This window comes from Lacerta agilis, chromosome 8 (assembly GCF_009819535.1).
Source record: "Lacerta agilis isolate rLacAgi1 chromosome 8, rLacAgi1.pri, whole genome shotgun sequence".
In the NCBI taxonomy this organism is placed as follows: Eukaryota; Metazoa; Chordata; class Lepidosauria; order Squamata; family Lacertidae; genus Lacerta; species Lacerta agilis.
Window position 1 is genome coordinate 40,318,077 of NC_046319.1, and position 17,112 is coordinate 40,335,188.

Consider the following 17,112-nt stretch of genomic DNA (forward strand, 5'->3'; position numbering starts at 1 on the left):
CATGTAGGGAGAGTCGTTGATTAATCTAGGACTTTTGCCTTATTTGGGGATGGCAGAAGGAGGGAGGAGGCTCCTATATGTGCTGGTATGCAAATTTAGGCAGAAATTCCTGGTGATTAGGGACCAGCCACAGGAAGAAAGAGTTTCTTGGGTTTGCCACGAGAGGTGAGCTGTATGTGTTGTAAAGAGCACATGCAGTCTTTTCATCACCAGCCTTAGTCTGCCACCCATTCGGCCATGCAGTAGTGGTGACAGAGCTGCAGCGAATACATCATTACATACCTTGGCAACAGAGCCATATCTTTTTCCTTACTACAGATAGCTTAAGCCACTTGGCAGGGAAGACAGACTTTTGAGGCTGAAATATTCTGGAGTCCCAGCTGTGGCAGAGACTGCTGACTTTGGATAAACACCGTGGATTGAACCATAGAGAGTTTGTCAGTATAACCACGGGCAGCTAGGAGACCCTACCAGCCACTCTCTACAGTTCTCATGGGGTACTTTTTAAAGACTTAACTGCCGAGGTTTAATTCCCTGCTCACTATCTCTCCCCCCCCCCCCCGCAATTACCTTTTTTCTCAGAGGATGCAGCCCCCATCAGACTCCGGGAGCTGATCCGGACCATCCGGACAGCACGGACCCAGGCAGAAGAAAGGGAGATGATCCAAAAAGAATGTGCTGCCATCCGATCGTCTTTCCGGAAGAGGACAACACCTACCGCTGCCGGAATGTGGCCAAGTTGCTCTACATGCACAGGTTGGGCTACCCTGCACACTTTGGACAGGTAGGCCCTCTTCTTTTCATTGGTAGTGGCAGCAGCGGCAGCAGCTCTTTTGCAAATTCCTAGCTTTGGATGTTTAGTGGGAGGCTCATCATTCTGACAAAGTACCTTCAGAGTTGCACCTGTAGGAAACTGCACAGTTGTCATAATCTTGCTGCGTATTACTAACTCAAGTGCTTCTTTGGGCTGGAAATCCTTTGTGGAAGAGAAATATTTTGATGTGCCTCACAGAAACCTAAGGAGGAGCATGTCACAATACTCATGGTTTTATTCCATCTTATTGTAGCAAAGGATATATTTTGTGATCTTTAAAGCGTCTAAGCCATTCCTTAAATTTTCCCAAGAGCTGTTCTACTCTGTTTGTGGCCAGGGGGTTCATCTCATGGCATTTAATTTTGCTTTCTAAATTGCTTGTAAATTGACTGGGTGTGGTGGTGTGATAGAAGGTTCACAGGAAGACTTATGAGAGGTCTTAGTTTCCAGGTGTTGGTTCTGCATGTGATGACCAGAGGTTTCATGATGGAGCTCTGCAGCCATACTGCATGGCCTGGTCATAGTGCATCAGCCCTCTGTTGGGAATTAAAACCATTGGGCCATTCCATCCTCTGGGCTCTGTGCAAGGGCACAAGGCTAGGAGAACCAAGGCTGGCAAAGGGACAATGGGCAGCTCTGCTAGGGTAGGGAAGGTGTGGCTGTGTTCTTGCTGCTGCCTTGCCATGTTTCGTCTGGGCCATTCATTTGAGAACTGGAAAGGAAGGGCCAGTGTGGTGTAGTGGTTAAGAGCGGTAGACTTGTAATCTGGGAACCGGGTTCGTGTCTCCGCTCCTCCACATGCAGCTGCTGGGTGACCTTGGGCTAGTCACACTTCTTTGAAGTCTCTCAGTCCCACTCTCCTCACAGAGTGTTGTGGGGGAGGAAGGGAAGGAGAATGTTAGGAGCCGCTTGAGACTCCTTTGGGTAGTGAAAAGCGGGATATCAAATCCAAACTCTTCTTCTTCTTCTTCTTCTTCTTCTTCCTTCTTCTTGTCTTCTTCTTTTCTTCTTCTTCTTCTTCTTCTTTCTTCTTCTTCTTCAACCAGACCAGCAAAAGGCCTTCTGAGCCCAAGTCACCAGTAAAAAGACCTGAAAGAGTGGGCCATGGGAAAAGCAGGGCTGTGTTTCTCTGCTCCAGCTGAATGGGGATATATCGGTGTCAAAGTTGCTCCTCCTCTGCTCAGCTAGATCAATGGAGCAGTTCACCCAGATCAGGTTTACTGAACTGAGCTCTGCATGTAGGAAGCGGCAGGCATTTGAACAGGCTGGGTACAGGTAGAAACTTTTCTCCTCTCTGTCCAAGCCTGAAGTGCTGCTGCTGCTGTGCCTTGTCTTCCTGGCATACCATGATGGAGAGTTTCGTTCAGAACACCAGGAAGGCCTAGGAGGTGGGCCACAAGCTCTTGGCATAATTGCCCTCTTCAGCAAATGTGTTTTCTGCAAGACCTCATACAGGAGTTTCATAGAATTATAGAGTTGGAAAGGACCCCGAGGATCATCTCATCCAACTCCCTGCAGTGCAGGAATATGCAGCTATCCCATATGGAGATACAAACCTGTGACCTTGGTGTTACCAGCACCATGCTCTAACCAACTGAAACTTTAGCCTCAGCTGGGTGCTGCGTGATTGGGAATAACTGGATTGAAAAAGCAGAACGAATGGATTCTTTAAAAAGCAAGCTTTGCCATTGCTCTTCTGCAGCTGTAAAGACTGGACAGATCCTGTGTAGATTCATGCTGTGGTGCTGAAGAGACTGTGAGTGAAGCATTACCCTGCTATCATTTCCCCACCAGCCTTAATGACAGGCAAACTTAGACCAGCACCACATTCTTCCTACAGACAGCCCCAAGGCTAATTGGGACTTGCTTTAGCAAGGATTGTGAGAAATTCAAACCTTGATTTTAAAATGACATAGAATATTTCAGTTCCTGTGAGGCATTTAGCTACCACAGAAGTGCTCAGTTCTAGGATCCATTTCATTCTCATGGCTGAACCCATGTATTGAAGGGGATTTAAGTAATGGTGTGTCTGTGCATTGTAGTAATTGTGCTGAGCCCTGGTCGAACCCTCAGGTTTCATTACACAGTTGTCCACAGCTGCAGTTTTTCTTTTCTTTCTACCTTTCTCATCTGGCATCCCTCACAACCCAAGCCAAAAATTGTTGTCACCAGGTTTCTAACACCCACCACTGTCTTTCCTGCAGGAAAAGCAAGTGGGAGCCTCCTGATTCCTGGCTAAGGCACTGCTGGACAGAGGTGCCCTGAGCACCTCCACCCAGCACCTGCTGCCAACCCATCCCCTGTCCCCTGCAAGAAAGGCCACTTATTTGGTCACTGCTCAGGGTGCCTCCAGCCGGCAGCAGCCACTGCCAAGGAAGCGTCATGCTGGTCTCTCCTCGGGGGGGGGGAGTGCAGGAGAGCAGCTTGCCAGCTTGGTGCTTGGAGGTAAGATGTGCTGGACACCTTGATAGTGAAGCAACCCAACAACTATCAGTCTTCTTTCCAGCCTAAGAGTCATGGAGGGAGTTGGTAGTAAGGCTGATCAATCACCAGGGTGTGGTAGCACAGTTGCCATGGTGAGTGTGACAAAAATGTTGGAAGCATTGGGGAGAGTCACTCCCTCTGGCTTCTCTGCCCCCTCTTGCAGTTGGAGTGCCTCAAACTGATTGCCTCTCAGAAATTCACGGACAAGCGCATTGGTTACCTTGGAGCCATGTTGCTGCTGGATGAGAGGCAGGACGTCCACCTTCTCATGACCAACTGCATCAAGAAGTAAGGCCTTTTCATTTTTAGGGTGGGAATAGAGAGCCATTCTGCAAAGGTGGACCTGCTGTCAGGGCTTGGAATATTCTTGTTGAGCCTTGAAGTTCAGCACACCTTGGTCATGCATCCTCCTCTGAGGATCGCAGCCAGAAAGTGGTGATGAAGGTTTGGGAAGGCAGGTAATAAGCTGCTTGCCTTGTAGAGCTGAAGCTACCTTCTTTGGGAGCAGTTAAGATGCACCACCATGCTGCACATAGCTCTCTTCCTTGTTGCTGTGTGTCTCTGGACCTGGATCTGTAGAGCTATGGAAGGCATCTGGGCAAGAGTGTCTGTAATATGACTTCAATAGACACTTAAGTCATTTTTTCTGGTGTAGTAGAGATGCCACTGAACTTGTGGGGCATTTGATCACATGAGTTAGTGTGGTGGACACATTTGTGTTGTCATTGACTGAGACAAGTGTTAGTTGGTTGTTCTTTAAACCTTGGAAAGCATTCTAGCCCATTGCTATCCCCAGGGTTATCTGACACGCTGTCAGCTTGAGGCTGACTGCTTTGTATCTGGGAGTGCCTTATCCCAGCCATTCCTTGCATTGCTGCTTTCTCTCTCTTCCAGTGACCTTAATCACAGCACACAGTATGTGCAAGGCCTGGCACTCTGCACCCTGGGCTGCATGGGCTCCTCTGAAATGTGTCGTGACCTAGCCGGGGAGGTGGAGAAGCTCCTGAAAACCTCTAATTCTTACTTGAGGAAAAAGGTATTTATTTATTGGACAAAGGTACAACTTTAGGGGAGACCCCCTCCCCAAAAGGAGGGGGAGTCCTCTAGCTCTGTTGAACTGTAAGCTCTTCCCTTTTCTTACATTAAGATTGTGGTTTGCTTCCTCTCAAATGTCAGCTGGAAGTCGCACTGCCCAGATCTTTGCAAGGAGTTTTTGACTGGCCTTTAGCAGTGGGTGGTCTCTTTGTGCCCACAATTAAGACTTAGCAGGACTAGAGTTAAAATGCAAATAAAGTACATAGTGTTTCTCTCTCAAGAGGGATCCCCCTTAGGGGTCTCTGTGCCTGCACATCTGCTGACCACTCCCCCTTCCACCCCCACCCCCACCCCCCAATTCTTCCATAGGCAGCCCTGTGTGCTGTTCACGTCATCAGGAAGGTGCCTGAGCTTATGGAAATGTTCCTGCCAGCCACAAAGAACCTGCTGAATGAGAAGAATCATGGTAAGGCCTGCTGTGGCAAGGGAATGCCAAGGCACTATGTATTTTTGGGGTGGACTAGAGAAATATGAGGACCTGAAGGGCTGTGATAAGAAAGCTTGGGCAGTTTGGAATGGGATAAAAATCCTCATGTAGATAAATGCCGTGTGCATCAAGGCCAGGAGCCAAGCATACTTTCTGTGTTTCTGTGCTCTGAAACTCAGTTCTGGTGGACTCTGAGTTGCTTGTTCCCTCCTTCCCTTGGAACAGTGGAAGCTACCTTGCACTGAGTTGGGCCATTGGGCCACCTATCTCAGGTGACTGGCTGGCAGTTGGGTTTGAAACAGGGAGCTTTCCCAGTCCTACCTAATGGTGGCAGGGATTGCACTTGGGACACCTTCCACTGAGGTACTTTTGGTCAGGGGAGTGAAGGAAGCCAGATTCCATAACAGGGAGTGCAGTCAAGCTCAGACAGGGAGGGAGTGGGGTTAATGGAAGGAGACTCTTGACTGCTCGGTCAGAACAAAACCTCACCTATTCTAGTATCGTGTTCTCCCAGTGGCCAGCCTGGTGCCACAAGCAGGACAAGAGCACAACATTGTGTTCCTAGCAACTGGTATTTAGAGGCATAGCCCCTCTGAAGTAGTAACAGTATGAAGCCATCATGGTTTGTATCTAGCAGTGGACTGCAAGCCATATGGGCTTGGCACTTTGAGGTATCTTGTGAGCTAGTGAGTTCCAGCCTGCTGCAGTGTGTATTGTTGGCATGAAGGAGGCATTAACATGGGCAATGGGGAGAGCCAGCTTCTGCCTACTCTGCAGCATCTGCCTCACTTGTGTTTTGGCTGTGGGGTTGAAGGAGAGAGAGGTGTTTGAGGCTCCCTTTGCCACCAAGCTTTGCTCATGTTTCTACAGGCCATGGAGCTCAGTTCAGTGCTGCCTTTGGGGAGGCCTAAAGAGTTCCTTGCAGCTTATCCTTTTATCAGCAGTTTCTCATAGGGAAGAGTAAAAAGGCCTGGCTGCTTTGGCCTAGGATTGAAGTCTCTCTGCTTTTTCATCCACAACCACTTCTGGCTTCCATACAGAGGATTATCTTGTATATAGAGGATCCTGGCCCAGAAGTGCTGAGGCTCAGAGGGCAGGTTGCTGGTTAGAAGCTGCCAAGCTGCTGCCTTGAAATCTTGCAACCTCATAGTCCATCTTCAGCTGTGGCGAGCCCTTGGTGATGGCCATGTAAAGCATAGGCTCCTTCTTCTCTTTTCCTGGCAGGTGTTCTTCACACCTCTGTGGTTCTCCTTACGGAAATGTGTGAGAGAAGCCCAGACATGCTAGCCCATTTTAGAAAGGTAAGTCCTTGTCCACTTGTCACCCTATTGCATGTGCCCCTCTGGGCAGAGTTTTGAGCCAGCTTGGCTCCTACCTTTGAGGGACTGACGTGGGTGTCAGTTTCCAGTCGCTGATGGGTTGGCCTTGCAGGAGAGAAGCATGTGTCCTTCCTTCGCAAAATATCCATTTGGTTGAATGGAAGCCCTGCAGCTGGGAAGCCCCTGTGCTTATGCCTTTTCTACCTTTCCTGTGGAACTGAGTGGCAGGGTGGTGCACTTGGGCCAGGCCACTTCAGCTGCTACTCTGCAGAGCATATTCTGTTTTCTCCATTTTATAAAGTGATAGCACCTCAGCAATGATTTGAGGGAAGGGAGCCGAAAATTCCTCAAAACCCAGGGAGATCTTGAGCAAAGCAGGAGCCGCTGCTTCTCCAGCTGCTTAGCCATGGAGAGGGCCACCTCTGCTTGCTTGCCAGCCTGCCTCCCAGTGTTGGGGCTGTGCGTGGAGAACTGTTGCCCAACACAGAAGGGACCCGTCCAGGGAGGTAGATGAAGCTGTCGGTCCAGCTGGGGAGAGTTGAGTGCAGTTGTGCTTCAGGTGTTGTTGTCCTGGTTACCCTTCATGCCCTTTGTCTTGCCGCTGCTGCTGGTGGAGGTGGATGAGGTGGTTGATGTTGTGAGCTGTTGCTCCTCTCCCTAACGCCTGCTTCATCCTTCTGTCCCTTTTGTCTGTTTGGAATCCTGCTGTGGTGGGTTAGAATGAAAAGGTAAGAGTCACTCACTTTTTCTTCCTCCCCTATGCCCCCCATGCATGCTTTCATTGGGCCTGTTGAGGTTTGTGCCAATCCATCGCTTACTGCACTAATACTGCAGCTTGACTAATTGTGTTTGTAGTTGAGTTTATTAATGCCCTGATTAAACCTAATACCTAAGGCAACCTTGGATCTCTGTTACAGTCCTCCTGAAACTGAGGTAGTTTTGCTACGGTCTCCCTCTGCTCCAGTTGGATGGATCTTTGAGGGGTGTGAGGGGGGGTTGCATCTGTGCTGTTCATGGTGGGTGTTTTCCATTGGCTTGGTACAAGGCTTCTATAAGGTCTGGGATGGGTAGTAAGCAGAGAAGGTGGAAGAGTGAACTGCCCCTGTTCAGAGCAATATGCCTTCATGCTGTGGGCAGCTGTTGAAGGCAGAGATACTCCTCTTCCTTCCCTACTTGCTTTTGCTTGGCTGAAGACTGATCTCTACAGCTGTTTCTGTCCCCCATGCTTGTCCCATCATCACTGGTTATGACTTGTGCATGGTTAGAGCAAAATAATGGTGGGTATGGGAAGCCTCGGTGACATGACATGACTAAGCAGGGTTCCAAGCGATGAGATATTGCAATGAGATTGAGCAAGATCTCTGTCTTCCTAAAAGATTGTCTAAAGTTTGTATATTTGGCCAGCTGCCATATCTTAGCAGAGTCCTTCATTTTACAAAGGCCCTTTCGCTCTCCGCCCCTCAACTTGAGGCACTGAGAAGGAAATCCTCTTTGGGGCTTTATCCTGTCTTGGCCCCAAGTTAAAGTTGTTAACCAATTTAAAATTATTGGGTTGTAGCCAATACTAGAGACCCATTGAAATTAATTGACATGACTAAATAAGTCGGTTAATTTCAGTGGGTGGACCAAGAATAGGACTTGGATACACAACCTATTTAGGTATAATGCATCCATTTAGCAGTTTTAAATTATGCCCATTTATTTGCAGTTCTTACTAACTTGTGCTCTAAACAGCAAATGGTGCGGAAGTAGGGGGATAGGCTGAGAGTGAAATAGTGGAGGCCTCTGGTGGATTCAGAGTTGACTTGGGATTTTGTGTCAGGCTTGGTTGCTTTGTCCAAACAGAGCCTCTCCCCTGGGGGACCACATCAGCATTCTAAGCTTGGAGACTTCCCTCTTATTCCTGCCACGCCCACATGCCTCTTTGTGGCCACATAAGTGAGCACCAAGAGCAGGGGGATCTCTGTGCTGGTGTGCTTTCTACTAACCACAGAAGGTTAGTAGGGTTGTAAAAGGAGACAGGCAAGGGAAAGAACCTATTGGGTTCTGGAAGTTGTACGGTTGACTGTTAGAGCCTGGCTGTAAGTGGATCAGGACAAAGAGGAACTACATAGTTTCATCTTCCTATTTTCCTCAATGATCAACCAGATACCCCACTGGAAATCCCACACATAAGCATGTGATAGGCAGCAGCTCCACAATTCATATTATGCAGCAACTGGTATTCAGAGGCACACTATCTATGATACTGGAGGCAGCCAGTGGGAGCCAAGTCAAAGCCATTTGCTTCCTGTTAGTAGTTTGAGGCTTCATTTGCCCACCATACTACTCATGTATATTGCAGCATGGCTGTGTAGGGCCAGCAGGCTTATTTGGCTCTGTGCTGTGGAAAGGTCATGAAGTCGGGCTGAGCAGCAATGAGAGCCCCTTCAGCTCTCACCTGCAGATGGTGAATCTAATACCCTTTTCCCCTGTGAGAGACTCCTCCTTGGACCCCTTCTTCATGTCAGGTACAACAGCAGGGCTATAGATCAGATGGTTGATGGCTCTTTGTCCTCTGCAGCTTGTGCCCCAGCTAGTCCGCATCCTGAAGAACCTCATCATGTCTGGTTATTCCCCTGAGCATGATGTTTCTGGAATCAGCGACCCCTTCCTGCAGGTAAGGGCTTTGGGGCCAGGCACATGCTGGGCAGGGAGAGGAGTGAATGTTGGCCAGGGAGTGGAGCCCCCCCCCCGGCGAAGCCCCCCCCCCGCCTCCTCCCTCAGGTATGGAGGGATCCTGCAGTGACTGACTTCAAGACCAGAGCCTTCTGGGTCCATGGTAGCTCAAAAGGAGAACTTTGTCCTTTTCAGGTGCGAATCCTACGGTTGCTGAGAATTCTAGGCCGAAATGACGATGACTCAAGTGAAGCTATGAATGACATCCTTGCCCAGGTGAGGGGATTTGGCAGGGTGCAGCCTGCCAAATCATAGTTGGGAGGCAGAATGTGGTGCATTGATCTAGAGGGAGGAAGCTAGAAAGTGAGATTGTCTGTCTTGTGTTCCAGGTGGCCACAAATACTGAAACGAGTAAAAATGTGGGAAATGCCATTCTTTACGAAACCGTCTTAACTATCATGGACATCAAGTCTGAGAGTGGCCTGCGAGTACGTAATCTTGGGTTTGTGGGATCCTAGGAGAGACACTGAACAAAACAAAGCTTTCCGGCCCATCACAGTTTCTCCAACCATAGCCAAGCATTCCCATGGGGGGTAACCTCTAAATGATATTTGAGTCAGATGAAAGCAGCTCAGGGCTCTTGCATGGAAGCAGACCAGCTGACAAGGAAGAAACTGGGTCACTGAGGTTGCTCATAGATCCAATCCCCTTTGGGAGTTTTTTGGCTGGAGAGTGAAAAGTATCAACAAGTAGATGTTCCTGACCCATGTCTCTTTGCTTGTCTCTTTCTAGGTGTTGGCCATTAACATCTTGGTCGATTCTTGCTCAATAATGACAAAAATATCAGGTAGGTCAGAGTACAGGTCCAGGATGGAAAACATGTTCTGTTTGAACAGGCACAGCTTTCTCCAGGTCTCTTGTGGCAATATTGGCTGTTTTTGAGGTGTGGTCAGGGCAGCCGTGGCAGGTGAAGTGGTCAGTCTGCTGCCTGGGTCACTGTTGCCCGCAACCACATGCACCATGTGAAATTCTGGGCTCTTTTTTTCACGTCCTGTTGGTCTAGCAGGCTGCCTGGCTAGAATTGGTTATGAGAGAAATTCATTTTCCCTTCACTTCTGATACAAATGGGAGGGTTAGAATCCATTGCCTGGAGGTTTGCATTGGCTGCCCTTGCAAGTCACTCAACCTGCTTGCTCCATCTCCCTTGGCTGCCTGGCTGTGCTGTCTTCAAAAGCCTTCTAGTGTGCTGTGACACAGAACAGCTGCCATAGTCTAAAGCAACAGGTCTCTTTTTCAGATATGTGGCTTTAACATCCTTGTTGAAGACTGTGCAGACTGACCACAATGCTGTACAGCGGCACAGAAGCACCATTGTGGACTGCCTAAAAGATCTGGACGTCTCCATCAAACGGTGAGTCAGATTGGTATGCTAGGACTGTGGGTCCAAGTGGCCCAACCATCTAGAATTCATTCTCTGTCACCCCTCACCTGTCTCCTCTGCCTGCCACTGTGAGCCAGAAGCTATTTATGAGGCATTGTTGTTTAAAGCATGGTCCCTTTTCCCACAGGGAACAGCCTTATGACTGTCCAAGTTCGTAACCATCACTGCTTCTTGCGGGAGTAATATCATTTAAGTATACACTGTGTGAAGAAGTACTTCCTTTTGTCTATCCTGAATCATCTAACATTCAGCTTCATTGGATAACCCAATTTGGTTCTAGTGTGAGAGAAGGAGAATAATATTGCCATGTCCACTTTCTCCACACCATGCATCATTTTATATAGCTCGTGTCATCTTGCTGTCATCCCTAATACTTATTCCCGCCTAAAGTAACCTACTTTCTAGCTTAAAGGGTTTGGGTCTGCAACCAAGAAGCTTGCTTCTCCTTGCAAGCTCCTGCTCTGTCTTACTACTTGTTTTTGAACTTGGCCACCCCTTAGGTTTCATACTGGGACCCTGGAGTGATGAGGGGTGGGAGCCTTCTGGCTTGGCTAGTGCTGTTGTAGGATGAAGCCTAAGAGTGATCCATCAACAGAGCGCCTGGCGCAATGATGACACTCAAGCAGCTGACAAAGCACGTTTGTGGCCTCTGGAAAGCTCCTTGGGGTGATGGGGAGACTTGTCTGTAAAGGGGCTGCAAATGTGTAGGCTCTTGGTGGTGCTCAGGCCCAGGTCAGCAGAGCTGCATCCCTTCCTCTCCCCTTCCCCTGAATCCCTTCTTCTCCCCTTCTCCAGACGGGCGATGGAGCTGAGCTTTGCTCTCGTGAATGGGAACAACATCCGGGGAATGATGAAGGAACTGCTGTATTTCCTGGATTCTTGTGAGCCAGAGTTCAAGGCGGACTGTGCCTCGGGAATATTTCTTGCAGCAGAGAAGTAAGAAATCCAAATAATTTGTGTTTGTTTCATCATTTGTGGCCCTCTTCCTCTCCTGCTACCCCCCCCCCCAACTGCTCTGCAGTCACAACTTTGGGAGGCCATAGCTCACTCCACTTGCTGCTCACAGCTACAGCTGGGGAGAAGCATTTTCAGGTTGGACCCATCTCTGCCAATGCTGGTCCTTCTGGTAATGCTACCTGGATACCATCATCCTGTGAGCCAAATGGCAGTAGTGGTCCTGGCACTCGCCCCTGGTGGAATGCAGGGATTTAGCTTCATCTCTCTCCTGTGCACATTGCACCTTAGGAGTAAATTTATGCAGGTGTAGCCAAAGCAAGTCGGGCTACGCAGTTGACTAATCCTTGTCTGGAAAACCAAAACTGCCTTACATTTGGGAACTGAAAGGAGCATTTGGAGAAGGAATGTCCTCACAGCTTTGCATCTACTGCTTTTTCAGATATGCTCCTTCTAAGCGCTGGCACATAGACACAATCATGCGAGTCTTGACAACGGTGAGTGCTGACCCTGTCTGTTGCTCCTGTATCCCCAAACAGATGTTCTGAGCCTTAGGGCCTGTCAGTTCTCTCTGTCCAAGAGCCACTGGTGGAGGTGGTGGACTTTCCCAGGGGTTCTTGTTTGGTGGGGACAGGGGATTTTTACATAGTCCTGTAACTCTTGAGGACTGACTGCTGCAATGTATTTTGCATGGGGGCTCTGAAGATGATGTGGAAGCTTACACTACAAGTGCAGGCTACTGCTGCTGCTATTGACTTAATGAATGAAGGACGAGGCTGCATTAGTTCTAGGGGCTGCCTGAGTTCTTCTGGGCCCAATTTGCGGTGTTGGTGCTTCAGGTTAAGACCACCCTTTAAAGCAATGGCAGCCCAGGACCAGCCTCTATAAAGACTGTCTTCTGATCAAACCTTGCTCTATTGATCCTTGACACATGAGGGAAAGTCATTGGCATCCAGGAGTGGGGGTTTTGCCACAATTCCTTCTGGCCTGATTGCCAGAGGGAAGTCAAGGGTAGCTCATCCTCACTTAGGGCTTGCCAAAGACCTGCAAGTGTTGTAGCTTTTGGAAGCTGGTTTGATTGAGGGGGTTGCTTGCCAAATATGCAATGGTGGTGCAGATAATTGTAGCCTTAAATCTTACTGCATTTTTATGTAAGCCATCTTTACCCTAAGAAAAGTGGTATATAAAAAAACTAATTGACTACAGCACTGTCTAGAAATCTGCTTTTGAGTACCACTCCCTGGCTTTCTTGGATGGTGATAATGATGATGGTAAATAATTTATTATTATTATTATTATCATCATCATCATCATCATCATCATCAAATAATAATAATTTATTTATACCCCTCCCATCTGGCTGGGTTACCCCAGTCACTCTGAGCAGCTCCCGACAGAATTAAAAGCACAATAAAACATCAAATGGATGGCTTGTAAACCTCTCTTTGGGTCCTCTTTCCAGGCAGGGAGTTACGTTCGTGACGATGCTGTACCCAACCTTATCCAGCTAATCACCAACAGCATGGAGATGCATGCTTACACTGTGCAGAGACTCTACAAAGCCATCATGGGTGACTACTCCCAAGTAAGTCCCCAGAGTGATGCTGGTGGCAGGTTGGATTGCAGGGGAGAGGGAGAGGAAGGGAGGCATTGTGTCAATGAACCTCTGTTACTTTGGGTAAGAAGATGCATTGCTGAGTTCACCTGTCCTCCTTCTTTGTAGCAGCCCATGGTGCAAGTAGCTTCCTGGTGTATAGGAGAGTATGGAGACCTCTTGGTGTCTGGTCAGTGTGAGGAGGAGGAGCCAATCCAGGTAAGCCTACTGAAAGGGATACAAGACTACTTGACCTCTGGTGAAGTTTTCTCCCATCTGGCTCATGGCCCATCCTTCTTACATTGCCTTTTGGCTTGCTCAGGTCACGGAGGATGAAGTCCTTGATGTATTGGAAAGTGTCCTAGTCTCCAACATGTCTGTGTCTGTCACACGAGGCTATGCCCTCACTGCCATCATGAAGCTGTCCACTCGGTTCACTTGCACTGTCAAGTGAGTATTTTCAGGGGGTGGGGCTCTGCCTATGCTGCTTGATCTTTATGCAGTCCTTGAAATAATCAGGAGATACTGGATCCCATTGCTTGCTGCTGTGCAAGTTTCATGAACACGTACTTTGTGGATCTTAACCAGCACCCCCCCCAAAAAAAAATCAACCACATGTGCATATTTCCATGTTCCCTCATCCTGAGGAGGAAGTGCCTGGTGAGGGGCCCAGCTGTACTTCTGTGTTACATAGGTCAGGCATTGCCACTAGTCCAAGGAGACATAGTTGATTCCCAAGGACCCCAAAGGCTGAGCCAAGACACACACATGCTACAGTTGCAGAGCTGGAAGAAGTACTTGCTCCCTGCTAAGCTGTAGCCCCTGCCCTGCTGCCACTTGTCACCATTTCTTTCCTACATGTCTAGCCGCATTAAGAAAGTGGTGTCCATATACGGCAGCAGCATTGATGTGGAGCTCCAGCAGAGGGCAGTGGAGTACAATGCCTTGTTCAAGAAGTACGATCACATGAGGTGAGTGTTAGAGGACACTGCTGTCCCCATGCCTTTTGACCTTCAGCCTGGTGGGTTGGAAACCTGCAGGGTTGCGATAGTATCAGTATCACCACCTTACAAACATTTGGTGGTAAATTAAGAAGTGGGCCCCACACATGAAGAAGGTGAAGACCTCTTGGTGTCTGGTCAGTGTGAGGAGGAGGAGACCTCTGCCTGGCTTGACACCTGTTGGTGAACATTTCACAAAAGCTCCCAGGGAACAGGGGTCAGTGCTGATTGCAACCAACCATTTCTAGTAAGTGACCTCTGTAGGCTTCAAACCATTAGCCCCATAGAAGAGACAGCATACAGTCTCTTACATTGGTTCATATGAATGGGGGAGCTACTGGTTGCCTCAGCTGGACCTATTTGCATAGCAAAAATAGAGGACTTGAACTGACTAAAAATAGATTGCCTCTGACACTGACTGGTTGGGAGCTCGCCCCCTCTCTACACGCAGATCTGAGGAGTAACTCCTGTTCCTCCTAGCCTGTGAGTAGCCCAGGAGGTAACAGCCTTGCCACTTTGCAGGTCAGCCCTGCTTGAGAGAATGCCAGTTATGGAGAAACTCACCACCAATGGCCCCACAGATGTCAGTCAACCCAATGGCGAGGCAGAGCCAACCGTGCTGGAGACCAAACCTCCCCCTTCTGGCCTCCAGCCCACCAGCCAGGTAAGAGAAAGTGCTGCCAGTGCAACACTCAAGATAGCTATTCCTTCCTCCCTTCCTGCAAACAAGAGAGCCACATTGCATGGGGTTGCTGCTTTCTTAGACAGCATCAAAGACTCATTTGGGAACTGTTGCTTTGCAGCCCACGGCTGGCTGCAGGAGCAATTGTGGAGCCCCCACAGGAGCAGGAGGCAGCTTTCTTTCCTGGCTTCCTCCAGCCTTCAGAAGCTAATGTTGCTGAGGGAGGTTTTGAGACTAGATGGCTTCCTTGGCTAAGTGCCTTTAACAGTCTGATTTGGTGTTTCCTACCAGGCAAACGACTTGCTGGACCTGTTGGGAGGTAATGACATCACTCCCATCATTTCAACAGCCCCTCCAAACAAACCAGCTTCTGCTGGTGGGGAGCTGCTGGATCTCCTGGGGGATCTCAACCCAACAGGTGAGGTGCTGGACATGTGGAAGTGAGATTCAAGGGTGCGGGGAAGAAACTAGGCAAGATCTCTTGCTTATTGGAGGCACTGGTGCTGGTCCTTGCCTTGAAGAACTTCAGCCTAACCCTGCCCTTTCTTTCATAACTGCTCCTGTAGGATCTCCAGCTCCTGCCCCACAGATATCTCAACCCTCATTTCTGTTGGACGGACTTTCTTCGCAACCCATCTTCAATGACATAACTGCTGGTAGGACTGTAGAACCTCGCTGTTTGAGCAGCGGCTAAGGTGGGCGGGGAATGTGTACTATAGACTTTGTAAGGGCCAGTTGGAGAGAGCACCTTCCAGGACTCTGATTAGTACTGCATCTCCACAGGCATTCCCCCAATCACGGCCTACAACAAAAATGGATTGAAGATTGACTTTGCCTTTGAACGCTCAAACACCAACCCCAGCGTCACCGTGATCACAATACAGGCCTCCAACAGCACCGAGCTGGACATGACAGACTTTGTTTTCCAGGCTGCGGTACCAAAGGTGAGGCTGGTCTTTGGGACAGGAGCATCTGCTTTGGTGGCCTCCTAGCTGCAGTGGGACAGACAGTGTTTCCAGGCAGACTTCCAAGCTTCTGTAGCTGGCTTGGCTCCAAAACTGTAGATGGACCCTTAGGACCAGTGCTTTGCCTTTGATATGGTCATAAGTGCCTTGCTGTGGCAGGAAAAGGGAGCACATTCTCATGACAGGCAGAGGGCTAGGTGCTGTGCATCATTTTTCACTGTATTTGGAGTTGAACCTGAGCTTTGGGCCTCCTGTCTCCTCCAGCAGCAGCAGTAGTTGCAGCAGAAAAACCAGGTGAAAGTGTGCCCCCTTCTTCCTTTTGTTTGCCTCCTTCCAGACATTCCAGTTGCAGCTCCTGTCTCCCAGTAGCAGCGTCATCCCAGCATTTAACACAGGGACCATCACACAAGTCATTAAAGTCCTGAACCCCCAGAAGGTGAGCAAATGAGCAAGTGAGTGACCTACTGCCATGTTCAGCATGGAGGCTGTAGGAGCAGCTGGGCTGGGCTGGGCTGGGAGCAGTGCCCAGCCTCTGAGTGCTTGATGGTACAGGTCATGCATTGGTTCTGAAGGCCTCTAGCTGTGGCTGTTCTGTTCGTGGGTGGGGGGTGGCATTCAACTTTCACGGGCCGAATCTTAACAGCTGTGTGGTACTCTGCTGAATGAACTCTGTGCCTTTTGGCACCCATTAACTGAACGAAATTGAGGTGGTTCCACTGCAGCTTCTGCAAGAGTGATCCCCTCACCCCTCCTGCCCAGATCTTCTTCACCTCTCCTTGTTTCATCCCGTTTGTAGCAACAGCTCCGCATGCGGATCAAGCTGACATATAATCACAAGGGCTCAGCCTGCAGGACCTGGCAGAAGTCAACAACTTCCCCACTCAGTCCTGGCAGTGAGCTCTGGCCCCACCCTCCTCACCCCACCTGGTTGGCCGAAGGAACGCTGGGCAGAGCGCTGTGACTCCAGAAATCCCCCCACTTGCACCATGGCCAGGGGAGCTGACGAGAGCAGCGGCTGCTGCAGAGCAGGAGGACTGGCCTTGCTCACCTTGATGAAGCATATCTCTTAAGATGCTGGCTCGCTCTCTCTACTCTCCTCTCCTGGCTGCTGAGCCACACTTGCCACAGAAGCTACATTCCCCTTGTTTTGGAAGGGGGGGAGGGGAGGTGCACTGTGGCATGTGCGACTGTTTCTCCCTGCCTGCCATCTTCTCTCCTCCGGTGGGCATGGGCGAGTGAGTGAGTGAAGCGAGTTTTCTTTCGGCTCCTTGCTAGCCGGGTTACCACCTTCAGGCACTTTTCATCCAGAGTTCATGTTGGAAATGTATTCCAAGGATGCTGGTGACCCTTTCTCCTTGGAGTTCCCTGACATGGGGGGCCTTTTCTACGCTTGACTGCACACCCCAAGGGCAGTGGCTTGAGTCTGAGAAGGGGATGGATAGGTGGACCTGCTGTTCTGGACAGAAGCTCTGCTTTGGAGGATTCAGTGGTGGAGGCAGCAACGTCAAGCCCTCTTTGGCCAGTGCCCCCCTCTCAGAAAGCATCATGATGGACGAGACTGGCTGCTTCCTCCAGCAAGTCGCTCTTCAGCGTGCCCCCACCCCAAATCTTGGAACTCCTCTTGTCTGATCCTTGGCTGTCAGCTGTGGTAGGTGGGTAGAAAGGAAATGTGTGTTGC

At 49.5% G+C, this 17,112-nt stretch overlaps 1 protein-coding gene and 1 non-coding gene across 2 annotated transcripts; both read left to right on the forward strand.

Annotated features, from left to right (window-relative positions):
* The first annotated feature begins 582 nt into the window (after nt 1-582).
* AP1G1 (adaptor related protein complex 1 subunit gamma 1) lies at nt 583-16,331 on the forward strand. Its single transcript, XM_033158876.1, is given in 25 exon segments — nt 583-696; nt 699-784; nt 3,462-3,586; nt 4,193-4,334; nt 4,703-4,799; nt 6,045-6,121; nt 8,703-8,798; nt 8,993-9,073; nt 9,187-9,285; nt 9,590-9,602; nt 9,605-9,644; nt 10,095-10,208; nt 11,034-11,174; nt 11,635-11,689; nt 12,655-12,777; nt 12,916-13,005; nt 13,109-13,236; nt 13,653-13,757; nt 14,310-14,451; nt 14,761-14,887; nt 15,036-15,125; nt 15,253-15,413; nt 15,772-15,870; nt 16,231-16,279; nt 16,282-16,331. Coding segments are annotated over 25 exon segments (2,367 nt in total). The 5' UTR covers nt 583-659.
* LOC117052551 lies at nt 10,792-10,877 on the forward strand. The gene has a single exon (XR_004427290.1). It is a non-coding gene; the product is annotated as a small nucleolar RNA SNORD71 (small nucleolar RNA).
* Nucleotides 16,332-17,112: the final 781 nt, after the last annotated feature.